This window comes from Tenrec ecaudatus, chromosome 18, assembly GCF_050624435.1.
Source record: "Tenrec ecaudatus isolate mTenEca1 chromosome 18, mTenEca1.hap1, whole genome shotgun sequence".
Classification (NCBI taxonomy): Eukaryota; Metazoa; Chordata; class Mammalia; order Afrosoricida; family Tenrecidae; genus Tenrec; species Tenrec ecaudatus.
In genome coordinates, this window is record NC_134547.1 from 17345772 (window position 1) to 17365364 (window position 19593).

A 19593-nucleotide genomic window follows, 5' to 3' on the forward strand; every position below is an offset into this window, starting at 1 on the left:
TTGTAAGGTAGATTGGGATCATGATAGTGGGGGTGTGGAAGAGGAAGGAAGCATTTAAGAACTAGAGCAAAGTTGTATATTTCATCATTACTACACCCCACCCTGACTGGCTTGTCTCCTCCCCACAACCCTTCTGTAAGGGGATGTCCAGTTGCCTACAGATAGGCTTTGGGGTCCCCAATCTGCACTCCCCCTCATTTACAATGATATGATTCTTTTGTTCTTTGCTGCCTGATACCTGATCCTTTCAATACCTCATGGTCATACAGGCTGGTGTGCTTCTTCCATGTGGGCTTTGTTGCTTGTGAGCTAGATGTCCGCTTGTTTACCTTCAAGCCTTTAAGACCCCAGATGCTATACTTTTTGATAGCCAGGGACCATCAGCTTTGTTTACCACATTTGCTTATATACACATTTGTCTTTAGTGACCATGTCAGGAAGGTGAGCATCATGGAATGCCTGTTTAATAGAACAAAGCGTTCTTGCATTGAGGAAATACTTGAGTAGAGGCCCAATGTCCATCTGCTACCTTAATACCAAACCTATAAATATATACATGTAGATATATTTCCCCATCATCATATATAAATATATTTACATATGTACATGCCTGTATTTAGACCTCTAGAAATGCCCGTTGCCTCCTAGTTATTTCCTCTATTTCCTTTTACTTTCCTCTTGTCTCACCATCATGCTCAGCCTTCATTTGGGTTTCAGTAATTCCTCTCGGTTACATTGCCCTTGATCAGTCCCTACCAGGCTTCTCACACCCTCCTTGCCACTGGTTGTGGATCACTTGTTGTTCCCTTGTCCCTGGGTTGGTCAACACCACCTGCTTTCCCTCCACCACGTATTTTCTCTTCACTTTTTAAAATAAACAGAATCAACTCTTAATTGGGTCACAAAAGGAGATTAACCGACAAGATATTACAATTTAACCTCGTTACGTCTGCCCTAATCGGCTTTACAATGTTCTCTTTCTGATAACAAAGCTGCTCACACCCCTGGACCATGATCAGAGGGGACTCATGGGAGATGCAGTCCCTATACAGCCCCCAAATGGATTTGGGGCTGTCAATCTTTGTGGGCAGAGAAAGCCTCATCTTTTCCCCTTGGAGCGGCTTGTGGGTTTGAACTACTGACTTTGTGGTGAGCAGCCCAATGCTTACCCAGCAGTACCACCAAATCGTCCAAACCACACTCAGTGCGATTGCATCGATGCCCACTCATAGCTATCCTACAGGGCAGGATGGACCTGCTCGGTGACTTTCTGAGACTGTAACTGTTTATGGGAGTAGAGGCTTTCTCCTACAATCCACCAGTTGGCTGCCAATAACAATAATAAAAATAATTTTTAAAAAGTGAGGCTACCTTACCAAAAGGAAGAACTAAGACCCGAGGGATATACCCCCCTCTTCCCACCCCACTGGCCACCCCTCCAGTGAGATGCTGCCTGGCCCTCAGCCTGTGGACTCTGGGAGGGAAGGCGGTGGGTCTGTCTGGGCCACTGCTATGTCCATTGCCTTTAAAACACCTGCCTCCAAGGGGATCATCACTACTGTGGCGTCTTGGTGTGTGTGTGCGTGTGCACGCAGATATATACAGAGACCTGCCCGCTAGTGTGACCTCGCTGGACTCCCACAGGATGCTGCCCTTGTGGATGCTGCTTTAAGGCTAACTGGGCCTCAGCGCTTGTTCCCACCAGAACTATTGACTGGGCACCTGTCATGCGCCCCAGAGGAGCCCTGTTGGTTACACATTGAGCTGTGCTCCTAAAGGTTAGCGGTTTGAAACCACCAGTAGCTCCTTGGGAGGCAGATCGGGCTTTCTACAAATCCTGTAAACAGTGACAACTTCGGAAGTCCAGAGGGGCAGCACGATCCTGTCTGCGAGGGTCACTAGGTGCGGGCAACTGACTTGATGGCCGTGGAGTTCTTGTTATCCCTTGCCCTGGTTTCTGGAGACGCAGTGGGTTATGGGCTGGGCTGCCCACAACAGGGTCAGCTGTTCAAAACCACTAGCTGATTCACTGCAGAAAGACGGAGCTTTCGACTGCTGCCAACAGTGACAGATCCAGAAGTCCACGGGGCAGGTCTCCCACCTCTAAGGTGGCTGTGAGCTGAAAGCAGTGAGGTTGATGTTTGTTTTTTTAAATCATACACCTGCAATGCACCTTAAAACACATTTAAAAAAATGAAGTGGGAAACTGGCTGGCACCCCTGACCCTGTTGTCCTGAGAGGGTCTTAGCAAAAAACCTCCCCTGAAGCCTAATTATCACCAAGCAACAGTTCAGCTTTGCTCGTGCAGCAGGTCTGCCTCAGGCATCATGCTCTATTCAGATCTATCCACGTGGAGTCAAAAGGAGCCTGAGTGGCCCAGTGGGTCAGCGGTTTGAAACCTTCAATTGCTCTGTGGGAGAAAGATAAGGCTTCCTGCTCCCCTAGAGATTTAGTCTCGAAAACCCACAGGGGCAGCTGTAGCCCGTCCTATAGGGTCACGGTGAGTTGGGATGGATTTGATGGCTCTAGGTTTGGCTTGGGATCTGGGATCAAATGGACAACAGCACCTGGAAAGGTTAGATAAGCGCCTGGGGGCGGAGTGCTCGCTTTGGTGGCCCAAACACTGGCATTGGAAGGTCGCAGAGAAGATGCGCACGGCCCCTGTGTAAGGATGACGCAAACGTGTGAAGCAGTCCACGGTTTTTAATATGCAAATTGTGGGTTGGGCCGTGCATGCCTGTGAAGGGAGGATTTGGTCTCACTGCCTGCGGAGTAAATTCTCTGCCACAAAAGAACACGTGAAATCATCATGTGAAAACAACAAAGGGAGAAGAAACATTCCCAGAGCCAGGGGCTGGGATTCCACAGGGAGCAAGACGGATCCCTGCCCTTGGGGAGGTAGGATTCAAATGGAGAGACCACAACCAAATAAGCTCTTCCAGGAAATCAACCTGGGAGAGGGATGTGAAAAGGCTGGTTGGAAGGTTATTGAGAGACAGTGGCTGGGGGAGGGCTTCTCTGTGGCAGAGTTTAAGATGAGGCAGGTTTAAGATGAGGCGTGGATTGGCAGGTGAGCCATGAGGGGAACAGCATCTGGGGTGCAGGGAACAGCCAGTGCAAAGGCCCTGAGGCAGGCACGTGGTGGCCCCAGCAAAGAACTTCAAGCAAGGCTTTGTGGCTGGAAAGGATGAGAGTGGGCCATAGTAGGATCCTAGAAGACTTTGATCTTTATCCAAAAGGTGTTGGGAACCCCCTGGGAGTGTTGAGCGGGATGAGACCTGATTGGTGCTTTTAAAGGATTCCACCACTAAAGGCAGGAGCCCTGGTGGCAGAATGGTAACAGGTTGGGCTGGTAACAGCGATGTCGGCAGCTTGAAACCCTGAGCCACTCCATAAGAGGCGGCTTGCTCTGTAAGGAGCGGTAGCCTCAAACCCCCACAGGGGCAGCCCTGCTCCCCAGAGCACGGTTGCTATGAGCAGGAATTGACTAGCTGCCAGGGAGTTTTGGGTTTAGGAGACCAGAGCCCTGGAAAATTACAAGGTGCATAAACTCCCCCTGAAAGGTGGGCTCCCCAGCTGGCAGTCGGTTTGGTTGCGATGTTTGTGGGACCTGCCCACCAGCCCTGCTTCTGTGGCGCCCCCAGGTGAGTTTGGACGCATCACCCAAGAACAGACCGAGTAGCAGAAGCATTTTGGGACCTGCAAGGAAATGTGCATTCTGACCGCATCTGACGTTCTAGAATGGTCTCCTGAGATAGGGGTGGAAATGGCTTTAATAAAGTTTTAGCTAGTCACCCCCATGCTGCCAAAGAAAAAAATTTTTTTTCAAGATGTGCCGATGTCCACAATTGACTCCGCTTCAGACTCACAGCCATCGCGATCGTACAGGACAAAGTAGAACTGCCACTGTGGGTTTCCGAGGTTGTAATCTGCACAGGAACAAAGCCTCACCAGGGCTCCTGGGGCCCGCTGCAAAGCCAGAGAGAATCCTGCTACAGAACCATCAATGCCTCGGTTCTCCCCCTGCTATAAAGGTTATGTTTTGTAAAATGCTATGCCTTGCCATTTCTCTGAAAAATACTGCTATCCAGTTGGTTCTGGCTCACGGCCCCCCCTGAAGGACAGAGACCTCTCCCTGTGGGTCACTGAGGCTGTAACTCTCTAGATTAGAGTCTCATCTTTCTCTGGTGGTTCCGAACTGCTGACAGACGTGTGGCCAGCAGCCTAACGCGGGAACCCATTATTCTTGCCGGGCCGCCATCAGCTGGTTCTGAAGCACCAACCTTATGGGTAACAGAATGCAACAAAGCTGGATCCTACGCCATTTCTCCCTACATGTCTAAAATTCAGGATGGCCGGTCAAGCAGATCTTAAGCGTGCAAACACGGACCGCGCGTGCGGTGGGGGGGGGGGGGGGTTGGCCAGGGGCTTCCTGCCAGGCACCTTCAACTTGGCTGGGTGCTTTGACAAGCTCACAGTGAAACGTTAGGCCCGAAGAGAAACCGCCCTGAACTCCCAGAGGCGGTGTGATCTGCGACTTTCTGGGATTGACTTAAAAAGTAGCCAGGGAGATACCAAGGGCAGGGAGCTGATGGCGGTGTAGCGGTTGGGAACAGAGCACGTGGAGGGGGGTGTGTGTGTGGTGGTGAGGTGGGCTCCTGAAAGGTCCTCCATCTGTCCGTGTTTGTTGCCTGCCAGCTCTTAGGGAAAGGAGGGTGTGTCCTCCTGCCTGTAGCAGAGGTGGGTGGGGGAAGAGGCTGAAGGTGGGGGCTGAAGAGCTCCCATGGCTTCCTAAGAGAGTCAGCCCCAGGCCCACAAGGAGACCCCCTCCCACTGCTCTTAGCCGCCCCTCCACCTCTGGCTCTAGAACAGAGGCCCTGCCCCGGCCCCTCCCTGGCTGGGCACTCAGCCCCACATCTGGAGCTGATGTCAACAGCCAGAGTGGGCGGGGCCCGTGTTTTTAAGCTCCCGCCCAACCTCCGGGGAGTGGGGAGGCCGAACAACCCAAGCTGCCCAGAACTGTGATGGATGCAGTCACCAGCCCACTTTAGGGCCTGCCATGGGGGCCAGAAAGAATAACAACCTTTTATTGCTGACCAGGGACCTTGAAGTCACCAGGGGAGGGAGGCCAGACCCAGCCTCCTCCAGGACACGCTCAGGCTGGTGGTTGGGATCTTGGCCCCCTTTTGGCCTGGGAAGCCCCTCTCAGGGGTTTAACTGAATCAGTGGAAGCCCTGAGCCCCTTGGGTGTTTAACCAGGCTGAGGAGTGAGGGATAGAGTGGCCAGCGAGGGGTGGGGTGGCGCTGTGAACATGGCTGCCAAAGCAGGGGTGGGGGCAGTAGCCCTCTGCTCCAAGTGTCCTTGAAGTTTGTTTGGTCTTGCGCACATCTGCAAACCAGGGATGTGCTGAGGAAAGGTGGGGGGCCAAGGTGCTTGGAAAGGGGTGTCCTTGAGTGGGGGTGGTTGGGGATGGTGCAGCTTGGTGGGTGAATGGGAAGCATGTCATTACCTACAGGGGACATGGTGGCAGTGTCCTGTGCACACCCCCCCACCATGCTGTGTGGCGCCAAGGCTGCGGGCGTATGAGCAGAGATGGCGGTGGGAATAGTGCTCAGGTATGTGCCTGAAGGGCGGTGGGCTGGGGACTAATGTGGTCTCTGTGCAGTGACATGATCCAGGAGGGGTCATGTTGAGCCAGGCTCCCTAGGCTGTCGGCCCCGCCCCCCCAATCCCCAGCGGGTTTGATATACCAGGGCAGTTGTGGGCATGGTCCCTGCCCCGCTCCGGACACACAGCTGTGATTTCGGAAATGCTACGTGGCTGGGGGGATTGGGGGGTGACAGCATGTCTCTGTGGCTGCGGGAGCCATGGGACAGGCATGTGGTGTCCGCCTAGTGCACATCTGGACAAAACAGTGGCAAGTGCCTGAGTGTGGTTGCCCCCCACCTCACCCCCCAGTCTGAGGCAGGGGGGTTCCTCAGGCCTAGCTGTGACCCCCCGGTCACTATGAAGGCCCTGATTGGGGGGGGGTCTTAGTCCTTGGTGTCCACCACCTTCTAGTGCAGTGGGGTCAGCGGGACTGGACCAGCAGCTGGAAGGCCGGAGGGATGTTGGCAAAGCCACTGACGGTGGGCTGCAGGCTGAGGGCATTGCGGGGGCACGGGCTGTCCAGGGAGAAGGCTTGCAGGATGGCCGTGAAGAGGAGGAAGAGCTCGGCCTTCACCAGGCCCTCCCCGAGGCAGACGCGCTTGCCTGGTGAGAAAAGGGAGGCGAGGCTGAGTCGGGGTGGGGAGGGGACACCCCACCCCCTGGGGCCGGCACCGATACCCAGGGTCTGTGTGGACTGGTCAGAAGGCAACGCCAGGGATGGATAGGCCAAAAGATACCTAAGGAGAAGGGTAGAAAGGCCTCATGCTTCTTGAAGCGTCCGTCCGCGTCCAGGAAGCGGCCTGGGTTGAACTCCTCTGGCTTCTCGAAGACCTCAGGGTCATGCAAGACAGAGCCCAGGAGTGGGAAGACCTCAGTGCCCTGAGGGAAAGAAACAGAAACAAGGGACTCCTCACTCCCGGGGGCGTCCAGTGTATGGGAGGCCACCGGGGAGACAAGGCGGCCACCTTATCCAGAGAGAAAGCGCGGGTGCCGGAGAAGAACAGGGAGTGCGGCGGCATCTTGCTGGATGCAGGAGGGACCAGTGCAAAGAGGAGGTCCTAAAGGAGGGGAATTGGCACAGTGGCTGCGCTGGGCTCAGACCAAGAACCATGGGGAGGAGGGCCCAGGACCAGGCTGTGGTTTGTTCTGTTGTTCAGAGGGTGGCTATGAGTCGGAACCGACTCGATGGTACTGAACAACAACCACAACCACAACAGCAGCAGCAAAGGCGCCTGTAAAGATTTACAGCCTCAAAAACCCCGTGTGGTCACAATGTGCTGTTCTGGACTTGCTGGCAGTGGGTTTGGTTACTTTATGGTTTCGGTTTATCACAGGCGAGGGAGCACGGTTGGCACAGCGGGTTGAGCGCTGGACTGATAACGGGAAGCTGGGCAGTTGGAACCCATGCAGAGATGAGGCAGCTGGGTTCGGTCTCCAACTCACTGTAAAGGGAATTTACCATGGGGGGTGGGGCGGGTGTGAGGGGGTGATCCTCTAGAATGAATGTGGTGATGACTGTACAATTCTTGATATTGTGTGATATGTGAATTAGGTGACAATAAAACTGCTAAAAAAGAGTACAATCTTAGAAGCCCTACAGGGCAAAGTTCTACTCTGTCCCATAGGGTCCCTATGAGCCAGGGCTATAAGGTAGAATCAACTCCTGGGCCAGGGCACTTTACATACATATTATTGGGGGAGTAGGGTGCCTCTAGGCACTGACTGGCAGAGCTAAGAGCCTGAGAGAGGTAGAGGCCAGAATGACTTGGGCCCCTGGTTGGGGGGTGGTAGTGGAAGGGACTGAGGACCAGAAGGACGTCTGCCTGCAGGCACAGCTGATCAGAGACTGTCCTTTGAAAGCATTGTAGCCTACGCATCCCTGAACCTGAATGAGAAACTGGCCTCACGGCCATTGGGTCAGCTCTGACCTACCGCAACATTAAGGGGCAGAGGAGAACTGCCTCTGAGGGTTTTCTAGGGCCACACATTTAAAAAAATAATTAAAAGATAATTTTTAGAACTGTAAACTGGGTGCGGGTGCAAGGCTGTAGCTATTTAGTTAAGCGAGCAGAAAGCGCCATCTCTCCCATGCAGTAACCCAAAGTGCTCAGTTAGCCCAACGTGAAGCCCAGGGCACCAGTTCCCAAACAAAGCCCGTCACTCTCCGTACTGCCTGTGAGTTCCGTGTGGTCTTCGATAGGAATTACAGAAGCCCAGTGTAGAAGCAGCAGGACAAGACCGGCAGGCGCCAGAATTGGTAAAAATGCATGGTTGGTGGTACGCCTGCCATCTCTTCAGAAGACTCAGCCTCCTCCTTCCCCTTGGTGAAGTTAGGGGAGGCTGGAAACCTGTAATAATTTCTGATTGAGAGGAGGGAACCAAGGCTCAGAGGTTGAAACGAGTTGCCTAAAATCTCATCCAGCAGCGGTTCTCCACCTGTGGGTCGCGACCCCATGGGGGTGTGTCCAACAGCCCTTTCACAGCGGTTAACCGATTCATAGCAGTAGCAAAATGACAGTGATGAAGCAGCAATGAAAATATTTGTATGGTTGGGGGGGTCACTAGCACATGAGGAACTGTAGGAAAGGGTCGCGGGATTCTGAAGATGGAGAACCACTGCTAGAGAAAACAGCAGAGCTAAACACTAACCACAGCTTTGATAGTCCCACAGTAAGAGTCAAGGTGAAAAACCAGCTGCCTCCAGTTTCTGGGGAGACAGTGCCCCCCGGTGGTGTCAGGTGGGCACTGCGCCTCCCGTGCATGGGCAGTGACAGGGTGTTAACGGGAGGTGACTACTGCCTAGCATGGTGGAGTCCCATTTGTTCACGGTGACACACAGTGGGTCAGGCGTTCAGGACAGGAGAGGGTCCTACTGGCCCTGGGTGTGCCCTCAAGTCTCAAATCGCTTCCCTGTCCTTCACACAGGTTGGTGGGAATTGGTGGGATGAGGACCTTGGTTAACGGGAGGGGAGGGGGAAGGGCAGAAGAGAAACAGGTCCAGAGGCAGGGCCCAAGGGCAAGAGAAATGCCCAGCAGAGAGTAAATAATTGAGGGCAAGCCACCTCCCCCTGGTCAAACTCTTCCGAATAGTACTGAATTGTGCGATGCGCGAATCATGTACCAAGCCTGCTATTAACAATTAAATAAATATACAGATAAGAGCTCAGGACACACAGAATCCAGGTCAGATAACCCCTTCAGAAACAGAAATGGGAGTAGCGATACCAGGAGGGCAGGGAGAGGAGGGGCGGAAGGGGGAACCAACACACAACCACACTCCCAGGGGGACCAACAGAAACCATGGGGGAAGGGAGACACTGGTCAGTGTAAGACAGGAATACAATAACAATCTATCGAGGGGTGAGGAGGGTGGAGGAGGGAGGGAGAAAAGAGGAGCTGATACCAAGGGTTCAAATAGAAAGTAAATGTCTAGAAAATGATGGCAACATAGGTACAAACATGCTTGATACAATTGATATACGGATTGTGACCTGTAAGAGCTCCCCCAAAACGATCTTTCAATTAAAAAAAATAAAATAGATAAAAGAACCCCCCTACTTCCTTGCAGTTTGCCCGTCACAGTGGAGTTTGAACAGAGGACAGAAAGACGGACAGCCCCCCACCCACCAGATTCAGAAAAAAGCCGGGAAACGGGGTTCTTCCGACCCAGGCACGGAGGGAAGCAGGGACAACCTGGCCGTGGCCTGGGGCTGCCCCATGTACCCACCTGGGGCAGGGTATACCCTCGGAAGTGGGTGGTCTGCGTGAGGGTTCGGGGCACGCCCATGGGCACCAGTGCCAGCAGCCGTTGCACCTCGTGCAGCACGGCGTCGGTGTACGGGAGGCGGGCCCGGTCCCCCAGGCCGGGTGTCCGCCCGGGGCCCAGCTCCCGCGCCAGCTCCGCGTGCACGCGCTCTGAAAGCCAAGAGGGAGAGGCTGGAGGTCAGCAGTCATTCATCCAGAGCCCCGATCCTCCCCTGGGGAGTCCTCCCCTGGGGAGTCCTCCCCAGCCCTTCAGACAGGCCGAGAGCAGGTGTCCTCCAGCACCAGCAGCAGGCAAGCCCAGGTGTCCCAGAACGTCCTCACCTCTTCCTTCCCACACCAACCCTGGAGGTAGGAGCCACTGTCTTATTTTCACCTCCCAGATGAGGCCCAGAGAGCTGCACCCCCCGCTGGCCCTGGCCCACTGCACCAAGTCCCATCTCCTCCAGGCTAGCCCAGTAGGGGCCCAAACAGGGACTGACCCTGACAGGCTGGTGCTCACTGCTGCCCGGCACATGCCCTTCCTTCACCATCATGGCAGGTAGTCCTGCCTCTGCCCCTCTTTAAACCTCCATTTCTGACCTGAAGCCTCGGGGGTCTCCTTCCAGGTGTTTTTCAAGCCCCATCCCAGTCAAATGTTCCCCAACTGATCTCAATTTCCCCCACCAGAGCTGCCCCCCTGCATTCTCATGTCCACCTGGGGAACCCCTCCCTGCCCGGTCATTCCGGCACCTCTTCCACCTTCCCTTTCCAACGCCTGGCCCAGCCCTGCTCTCTCTGGGGAGGTTTTTTTCTCTTCTGAAATGCAGTTCTGACACCCCATCCCCACTCCCCAGCTCTGGTCAAAGTTCTCTCAGTGTCCCCCCTGGCTGGGATTCTCTCAGTGTCCCCCCTGGCTGGGAGCAAGACACAGGGGCTTCACCAAGGCACAAGGCCCTGTGTGACCCAGCGCCTGCGGTCGGAAGTCTTCAATGTCCTTCTTGTACCCCCACCGGCCCCTCCTCCCCACCACACTGAGCAAACCTCCCCGCTCAGCCCTCCCACTTCTGCTCCCTGGACCCGGGCTGGGAGCACAGACTCCTTACCTTGAACCTCAGGGTACTTCAGAAGGAGCAGGAGCCCATAACCAACGGTGGCACTGATGGTCACCGTCCCGGCAAACAGCAGGTAAAGGACCGTCATGAGTAAGTTCTTCTCCGTGAGCTCTGTGCTCGGGTCCTGTTTCTGCTGGCAGAGACCAGGTAGAGGGGCGGCTCAGAGCACACGGGCTTTGGGACAGCCAGTTTTGCCGGGGATGTGAGAGAAACGCTTGGGAGGTTGGGCAGAGGTCTTCCGCAACTAGTTTTCTGATTGAAATGCTTCAACAAGACAGAGACAGGGAGCAGGGGGTTCAGAAAAACCAGCCCCCCTTCTCCCCGTTTATTTGAATTACCTCCCGTAATTCCAGAATTGGTACACCTCTGCTTTTTGTTGCCTGTATGGATTTTGATACTGTATGACATTCATCGTGAATCAGTGGTGATCCACACAGATGTCCACTGTATGTGTGTGTGTATGTTTGGGGAAATGGGGAAGAACAGAGAGAGGGGTGGAGTGGACCTATGGGGACCCCAAGGTTGGAGGGGAGCAAGAAGAGACTCATATATATACAGGGTGGTGGGGGGGGGGAAGGCAGCAAGCAGACGTTGAAAGAATGATACACAGGTAGATTTAAACACACACACACACACATCTATACATGAAGGACAGGTTGATATGGAGATTCATACACAGGGATTCAGACGGATGGCACACAGGGAGGCAGGCATACAGTCAGACACATCCACAGGGAGCCAGACACACAGACAGACAGACAGACCAACAACCAAAGACCTGATGGAGGCCCTCTGTAAAACCCCACAGGGGTGGAGGCTAGTGAGGCCTCGGCCCTGTTCAGAGGGGGACCCCCACCTGGGCCATCTTCAGCAGGAAGGAGTCGACAACATCCCGAGCGGGGCCCGAGGCGTCCAGGTTGCCTTGATGCTGCTGTATCTGCCGGACAGTAAAGGCAGCCAGGGTGTCCACGTGGCTGAGGAGCTGGGCCTGGGAGCCGGGCAGCGGCTGCAGGAACCAGGAGAACATCTCGTGGCACTGTGGGAAAGACAGGTGGGCAGCTGGTTCTTGTGGTGACCTGGCCCCTCATGGGTGCTCTGGGGCATACCTGTAAGAGCTGGGGCAGGGACACAGGTCAGGGTCCCACCCACTTACCTGGCCCCACGGGGAGCTTATCTCCAGTAGCAAACCACTAGCAGCTCGGACCACGGCCTGGAATTCCTGGTCTGTGTAGGGGAAGCGGACGCCGAAGACCAGGGAGCAGATGACGTTGGAGGTGGCCTGGGCCAGCAGCAGAGAGGGGTCAAATGGCTGTCCTGTGGGGGCGGCAGGGGGCGGTGTGATGGACACTGGCAGCAGGGAGCTAAGTGGGAAGAGGCGGGGAGGCCTGACTTGGGAATGTGAGAGGCCTTCAAAGGGTTCAAGAGGGAATTCTAGTATCTTTTAATTCAAGCCCCTTCAAATGGAGTGGGGTGGGCGGGGGGTGAGCAAGACCAGAGACAGATGAGACAGAGAGGGAGAGGTGGGGGGGGGGGGAGAATGAGAATGGAGAGGCAGAGACCGTGCTCTGTGGACATTCCAGAATCAATCAATCTTCCAATGACAAGGATCTACATATAACCTCCTCCCTGGGGAATGGACAACAGAAAAGTGGGTGAAGGGAGAGGTCTGACAGAGTAAGATAAGACAAAATAATAATTTATACATTATCAAGGGTTCATGAGGGAGGGGCATCAGGGATGGAGGGGGGAAATGAGCTGATACCAGGGGCTTATGTGGAGAGCACATGTTTCGAGAATGATGAGCATAAAGAATGTACAAATGTGCTTTTCAGGACTGATATATGTATGGATTGTGATAAGAGTTATATGAGCCCCCAATAAAATGATAAAAAACACTAGTACAGCTAAGAGCTCACAACAGAGGGAATTCAGCACAGACAAACTCTACAGGCACAATAAGGAGAGTAGCGATACCAGGAGGGGGCGGGGAAGGTGGGAGGAGAAAGGGGGAACCGATTACTCTGATGATATAACCGCCCTGCCCAGGGGGATGAACAACAGAAAAGTGGGTGAAGGGAGACAGTGGCTGGTGTAAGACATGAACAAATTTTTTTAATTTATGAAGGGTTCAGGAGGGAGGAAGGGGGCGAGGCGGGGATGAACATGAACTGACAGCAAGGGCTCCAGTAGAAAGAAAATGTTTTGGAAATGATGATGGCAACATGTGTACAAATGTGCTTGACACCATGGAGGGATGTGTGGATTGTGATAAGAGCTGTACGAGCCCCCAGTGAAATGAATGAATAACAAAGTTGAACAAAACCAAAGAAAAGCAGAACAAACTAGAATCTAATGTTCCAGCATCCGCAGGGCAGAGCAGAGCTGCCCCAGAAGGTTTGAGCCAGTAGATCCTTCCTGGAAGCAGCCAGCCACATCTTTCTCCCAGGCAGTGGCCGGTGGATTAGAACCAGCGACCTTTTGACTAGCAGAGGGCTGATTTCACGACTGTGTCACCAGGGCTCCTCTGGCAGTACCAGAGTAACAGAAAAGGACGGCCCGCAACAAAGGCCCTCGGCCACAGCAGGACCGAGATGCAGGGAGGGTGGAGGTGGACGGAACCCCCAGCCCAGCCCCGAGGCATGCCTCCCTCCTTCCAGCAGGGCCTGGGGACCCTGAGCTGACCTTCCATCTCCTGGAAGGCCCCCACCAGACACTGGGCCTCGGCCTGGATCAGCTCCTCGCCTTCTCGCTTCCCCATGCCCACGTCGCGCAGGGCCAGCATGGTGAGTTTCCGCAGCTGCTTCCACCGCTCCCCGTTGGAGAAGAAAACTCCTGTGACGGATACACTCACTCAGGGAGGGACTGGCCCTTCTCCCCATCGCCCCCCAGCCACCCCTCCTCCTCCCATGGGGGACTCTTGATGCAGGGTCCTCGGGGTGCATGCCAAGCCCTGCACAGGGGACTCAGGGTCAGAGGGCGGTGTGCTTCTGAACCCAAACTCAAAGCAGTGCCGTCGAAGTCCATGCCGACTCACAGTGACCCTGTAGGACAGGGTAGAACTGCCTCGGTGGGTTTCCAAACCTCTAACTCATTATGAGAATAGAAAGCCTTCTCTCCTGAGAAGACAGGTGGTGATTTCGAACTGCCGGCCTTGGGATTAGCAGTCCAGCGTGCAACGATGATGCCGTCCGGTTTCCTTCTCGGTGTGCTCCTGAGAAGTTGGTGATTTGGAACTCTGGGACTCCCTGGGCCGAATGAATGGAGATTTCCTCCTTCCATCCTGTTTTATCTCTCTTTCCATGAGCCCCGGTGGAGTAATTACATGCTGGGCTGCTAGCTGGAAGGTCAGCAGCTCAAAGCCACCAGCAACCCTGAGGGAGGAAGAAGAGGCTTTCCACTCTCCAAGACGGAAGCTGACGGGGGGTAGTTCTTCTCTGCCCTATGGGGTTGAGGTGTGATTTTTTTAGGACCTTATTCCAGGATCCCTGGTGGCACAGTGAGTTGAACATCGGAGCCTCTAACTGAGAGGTGGATAGTTCAAAACCAGCAGCCACTCCTTGGGAGAATGATGAGGCTGCCTATCCTGCAAAGATTTCAACCTAGGAAACCCTATAGGGACAGTTCCACCCTATTATAGGATTATTTCAAATTGGAATCGACTTGTCGGCACACGGACTGATGTTTACTCCCAGGAGTCCCTGGGGTGGGAACTAGGGTTAGGCCTTCAGCAAGTACCACCCCAAACATGGCCCACCCTCTCATCCTGCTCCCTGTCTATCCACCCATCTCCGCGTTTATGAGGACTCCGTGTCCCCAACCAACCCCTGCAGTTTGCTAAAATGGAGTTGAAATGGGATCTGAGGGGGGGGGGTAAGAGACTGCATTTGTTTTCCTTCTTCCCCTAAGACACCTGCCACTCCAGACAGCACCCCCTTTGCCCCCCTGCCCCTGTCCCCTGCCCCTGCCCCCCCGTGTCTCAAGCTGGCCTCAGAGCCCTCCGGAGTCTGCTCCTCCTCCCTGCCTCTATCCTAGCCTGCCTTCCTGTCCCTGGCCACCAGAGCCCTGGACCTCACCTTGGTCACTACAGTCCCCTCCCTCCCCTCACTGGCCCAGACCCAGCCTTTCTGGGCTCCAGGCCTGCAGTTTTGCCCACTCCCAAAGCCCCCAGCCAATCTTTCTCCTCTGACCACACCTCTTCCTTGCTCCCCGGCAAATAAAAAGCCCCAACAGCCCTCTGCCTGGCCCTCATCTGGCATGACTCATATAGGCTGCAAGACTGGGTGCCTGGAACTTCTGCCATCCGAACCTCATTACTCATCCGGCTCCTCTCACTTCCTCAAAGCCACCACGCCCCCCGACCTGGCAGTGCTCCTTCTGCCAGGATGCTCACTTCTCCAGCCTCCCGATTCCCTGACTCTCCCACCCTCAGGCTCCGCCCCGCCACCATGCCCTATCTCCAGATCTCTTTTTTCTAGTCTCTCCAGTCTTATTCAGATTATGAGAGGGTACCACTCGGAGCCAGTCGCCTTGGGGGGACCCCTAGTACCCACACTAGACAGGACAGGCATAAGAACACAATAATGAATGGATGCCTTTCCTCTCCTGCCCACTCTCTCATGTGTTCCTTCTGCCCTGGACGCCCTTGAGTCTCAGCTTAGACACCCACTCCGCCAGGAAGCCCCCCTGGACATCTCTCACCCTTCAGGTCACCTCCTGCCAGGTGCCCCCTCCAGGCCTCCAGTCCTCATGTCTTCCCTGTAGTTCCCCCACCAGGCTTGGGCCCTGTCTCCGTGGGGTTAAGACACATTCAGCAAATGCCCAGAACTTTCTACTCACTGTGGCTGATCTTGGACCCCAGCTACAAGGGACCTCCCCCATGTAAGGCCCAGGTAAGCCCTTCTCCCAAGAGACCCCTTGTTACAGTACGAGCTGGAAGCTCTAGGGAGTTGGACTAACCACTGCACCGTCACCGCTCATTCCGATTCTCTGGTTCTAAGGAATGTTCTGAGGTCTTATTTGTAGGTCTCACCATAACTACCTTGCCACAAATGACGGTTCAAACATTTCCAAACCAGAGCCAGACTCACTGCCATTGAGTCAATTCCAACTCATCGTCACCCCCTAGGACAGGGTAGAACTGTCCCTGTGGGTTTCTGAGACTAACTCTTGACAGAAGCAGTCAGCCTCCACTTTCTCCTTCAGAATGGCTTGTGGTTTTGAACTGCTGACCTTGTGTGTTCACGGCCCAAGTCATAACCCACTCTGCCACCAAACTCACTCACTAGCTACCATAGATTTCATTTGGACTCACAGGGACCTTATAGGACAGGGTAGAACTGCCACTGTGGGTTTCCAAGACTGTAACTCTTTATGGGAGTAGAAAGCCTCCCCTTTCTCCGACAGAGTGGCTGGTGGCTTCAAACTGCTGTCCTTGCCAGTAGCAGCCCAACAAATAACCCACTGTGCCACCAGGGCTCCTTAAACAAGTTTATGGTTTCCAAATTGAGCCCTGGGGGTGCCGTGGTCTACACATTGGGCTGCTGACTGCAAGGTCAGTAGTTTGAACCCACCAGTTGCTTTGCGGGAGAAAGATGAGGCTGCCTGCCCCCATAATTGTGTTACAGCCTCAGAAACCCAAAGGACAGTTCTCTGCCCTACAGGGTCGCTATGGGTCAAAAATGACTCGATGGCATTGGGTAGGGACCCAAAGGCAGCCTGGTGGGTCAGCATTGGACTGATAACCTCAAGGTTCATGGTTCAAACCCACATGTCACTCTGCGTCCCTCGGAGTCAAATCTACCCGATGGGGTGTCAAACCCAAGTTTCACTCCATCAATGTCTACAATAAACCTCTGCACAGATGACGTGGTTCTTACAGGTGCAACGTCTAGCATTTCCTGGTCCCTTGCCCCTGTCTCCTGCCACGCTCCTCAGCTGGAGCGAAGATTAAACACTGCAATCTCATAGTCCCCGAACGCTTTCTTGGGGCCCTGGTGGCGATGTGGAGCGGGTATTGGGTTTCTACCTGCACCAGCAGGTCTGACAGAGAAGGAGGAGGCTGTCTGCTCCCATGAAGACTCACAGCCCTGGAGATACCACCATAAAGGGTGCCTACGAGGTGGAATCGACTTAATGGCAGTGGGGGTTCGGTTTGAATTTTACTTGGTGCATGGCCAGGTCTTCATTCAATCCTCAGAGCAGCATGATCTTTACGCTGATGGCCCGTTTTACAGATGAGCCAATAGGGCCTTATGCGCAAAGCTCAGGTGCCAGGAAGCAGTGGGCGGGGCGTGAGTCCAGGAGCCAGCCCCAGCCCATAGCACCCTTCTTCCCGACTCACCATGGCCATCAAAGGTCCGGTCCAGTGTCGCCAATGTCCCTCGACCGCTGAACTCCTCGGCTTGGTCTCCCAGCGCCTCACGCACCGCCTGGTGCCCAACCAAGACCACCACGCGCCTCCAGGGTCCCAGGTGCACGGTGAACACCGGGCCGTACTTCTTACTCAGCTGGGGAGGAGGGGGGCGGGGTGGGGCTGTAGGGTCTGGGCACCAGGCCTGGTTTCAGCTCTCATGACAAGTGTCCCCCTCTGCCCCATGCAGAAAGAGACCCACCCCTCCAATGCCCTGATGGGGTAGTGGGTTACACATTGGGTTGCTAACCATAAGGCTAGACGTTCGAATCTTCAGCAGGAAGACACGGCTTTGTATTCCCGTCAAGATTTACCACCTCACCGTTCTCGCGGGCTCCAGCTGGAGGCTTAAATTTTAAATGTCCCGAGAGAGAGACAGAGACCAGGCTACTCTGAGTATCTCTTCCTACAGACCTGGCCCCTGGCCATGGTCATCATAAAAGGGAAGAAAGATGGGACACCATTGGGAACTACCAAGGGGAAGCTGGCCACACCAAGGCCGAGGGATCCATGGGGCCCCACAGTGAAGCTTGGAGAGGCAGGGATGGATTTGCAAGGAATGTTTGCTATCTTGGTGCCACGTGATGGGGATTCAAATGATGATTTGCTCCCTTCCTGGGAGCAGGAGCTGAGCATTAACAGGAGATCACAGATCAGTGGTTCCTGGAAATGACTCAGTGGCTTCTTAAGACTTGTAAGACTTCTACACCACAGCACTGCGTGTTTGTCCATGAAATAATACAAGTTAGATGTGGGGCCAAAAAAAAGGTTTATGGCCTCAGAAACCTACAGGGACAGATCGACTCCGTCTGATTGCTTTGCTGGGAGTCTCCATTGTCTCCCTGGCAGTGAGTTTGGTTACAGACACTCCCAAGCCCAGAAAGATCCACCCCCACCCTATCTCCCTCCTCCAACACCCTCCAGTCCCTAGTCCCTTACTCCTGGTAGAACCCCAAACTCGAATCCCAGAACAACTAACCCCGACAAAAGACAGCGAAAACAACTAACTGACCAACAAATGTTTTGCAACCCAAATATCCCCCAGCCCCGCCCCACAGCATCTAGCTACACCCCTTGTAAGCCCAGCTCTGCCCACATTCCTGAGGATCCAGTTGGGAATCCACCATTTCTCTCCTATAGAATTCCGTTTCAGGTCCCCGGAGCCCTAGGACTTTTATTTATTTTTGAATGGGGACCTGTTACCAATCGCCTCCCTCCCGCAAACGGTACAGAAAGCCCTCGATTTCTGCTTGGCCTCCACCCTCTTCCCTGCTTTGCTGCTGGCACATGGTTGCTCAGCCCCTTCCCCACATGCCCTGTTAGCAGATTCCTGATCCTGGGACTCTGGTTTTTTTGCTGCCCGTGACCCCACTTCAGACCTTTCCAGCTTCCCAGAAACTTCTCCTGTTCTGCCCGCCCTCCTTTCCTTTGGTCCCCAGGTATCCCCTTGGCCTTGGGGGATCCCCCAAGGGGGATCCTTGGCCTCCTCCTCAGGCTATCTCACCTGTGGGCTCTCTGCATCTCTGCCCTCCCCCCCCACCCCCGCAAACCCACCACCACCACCTCCTCTTGCCAGCAAGGAAAGGAATCCCGGTAGCGTAGTGGCTACCCAATTGCGTTGCAAGGTATGCAGTTCGAAACCACCAGCCACTCTAGGGAGAAAGGCGAGGCTTCCTAGTAAAGAGTTTCAGCCTCGCAAACCCATAGGGGCAGATCTACCCTGCCCTCTAGGGTCGCGGGGAGTCGTTACTGTCCGGTAGGCAGGGAGTTTGGAGACTTTTTCTAGGTTAATTCAGTTTTGTACCCCCCAGCCCGCCCCCTGTCCCCGGGGGAGAAACCTGCCCAATTCTTAGATTGAATAAAATCTAGGGACTCCCGTTTTAGTGGATTGGGGGTGCAGCGCAGGAAAGACGAACTCTCCGTAGGGAGATAAACCGGAGCGAACAGGTTCAAAGCCTGGGGTTCAGCTCTTTCTACCCACGCTCCCCACCGCCCTCCCAGGCCCCGCGCAGCGCCAGGTCCAGGAGACCCCTGCCCTTCCTCCCGCACGCCCTTCCCAGCATTTTGCGGGGCCAAGGTCCCTGTCCTCGTGTCCAGCGTCCTCTTTGCCAGCTCCAGGGATGAAGCCACCCGACCCAGGTCACCCTGCTCTCAGGGACACGAGGGCTCGGCTCGTCCCCCGCCCCCAGCGCCTTCCCCCCCGCCCCCGAGGCGAGCCGTGTCCCGGTCCCCCGCTCACCTGCATGAGCCCGGCGTACAGAGCCCCGGGCCGGAGCTGCAGCAGGTTCCCGAGCAACGGCAGCGGCGCGGGCCCGGGGGGCAGGTGGCCGCGGGCGTGGGTCCTGGGGAGCGACAGCGACAGCGTCGCCGTCAGTAGCAAGAGCAGCAAGAGCAGCAGCGCCCAAGTGACCGCAGCCTCCATCGCGGCAGGTCGGCGACTGGGGCGCCCGAGTCGCTGCACGCGGGGAGCTGGTCCGGGGTGGGTGGAGCTGGCGGGGGTGGGCGGGGCGGCTCCGCCCACCGCGAGAACCTTTGGAGGGGAGGGGCTGCCGGCTCGCACGGGACACCCGGGCCACCCGCAGCCCGCGATGGAACGCGCGGCCCTATTGGGCGTCCCCCAGGTCGGCTCCGGGGCGCAGAGCGCGGCCCGGGGCCCCAGGTAGGGCGTGTGTTACCAG

The 19593-nt window shown here is 55.2% G+C and overlaps 1 protein-coding gene and 1 non-coding gene across 2 annotated transcripts; one reads left to right on the forward strand and one right to left on the reverse strand.

Moving 5' to 3' along the window:
* Positions 1-2599: 2599 nt before the first annotated feature.
* Positions 2600-2704, forward strand: LOC142432873 (U6 spliceosomal RNA). The gene has a single exon (XR_012780971.1). It is a non-coding gene; the product is annotated as a U6 spliceosomal RNA (small nuclear RNA).
* A 2369-nt stretch (positions 2705-5073) lies between these two features.
* Positions 5074-19352, reverse strand: CYP2S1 (cytochrome P450 family 2 subfamily S member 1). The gene is made up of 9 exons (XM_075537361.1): positions 19155-19352; positions 16847-17012; positions 13189-13338; positions 11660-11820; positions 11363-11542; positions 10498-10636; positions 9378-9565; positions 6388-6529; positions 5074-6253 (listed from the first exon to the last, which is right to left on the reverse strand). Exons 1-9 carry the CDS (start codon positions 19335-19337, stop codon positions 6072-6074), a joined length of 1491 nt encoding a protein of 496 aa, XP_075393476.1. The 5' UTR covers positions 19338-19352; the 3' UTR covers positions 5074-6071.
* Between the last annotated feature and the right edge of the window lie 241 nt (positions 19353-19593).

What these genes read in the sequence shown, in the direction of transcription:
- CYP2S1 (XM_075537361.1), bottom strand. Translation starts at nt 19,337, where the DNA reads ATGGAGGCTGCGGTCACTTGGGCGCTGCTGCTCTTGCTGCTCTTGCTA. An exon ending in GGCCTTCCAGGAGATGGAAG is followed by an intron (nt 11,821 to 13,188) that starts GTCAGCTCAGGG and finishes CCGCCCCCACAG; the next exon opens with GACAGCCATTTGACCCCTCT. An exon ending in TAAGCTCCCCGTGGGGCCAG is followed by an intron (nt 11,543 to 11,659) that starts GTAAGTGGGTGG and finishes TCTTTCCCACAG; the next exon opens with TGCCACGAGATGTTCTCCTG.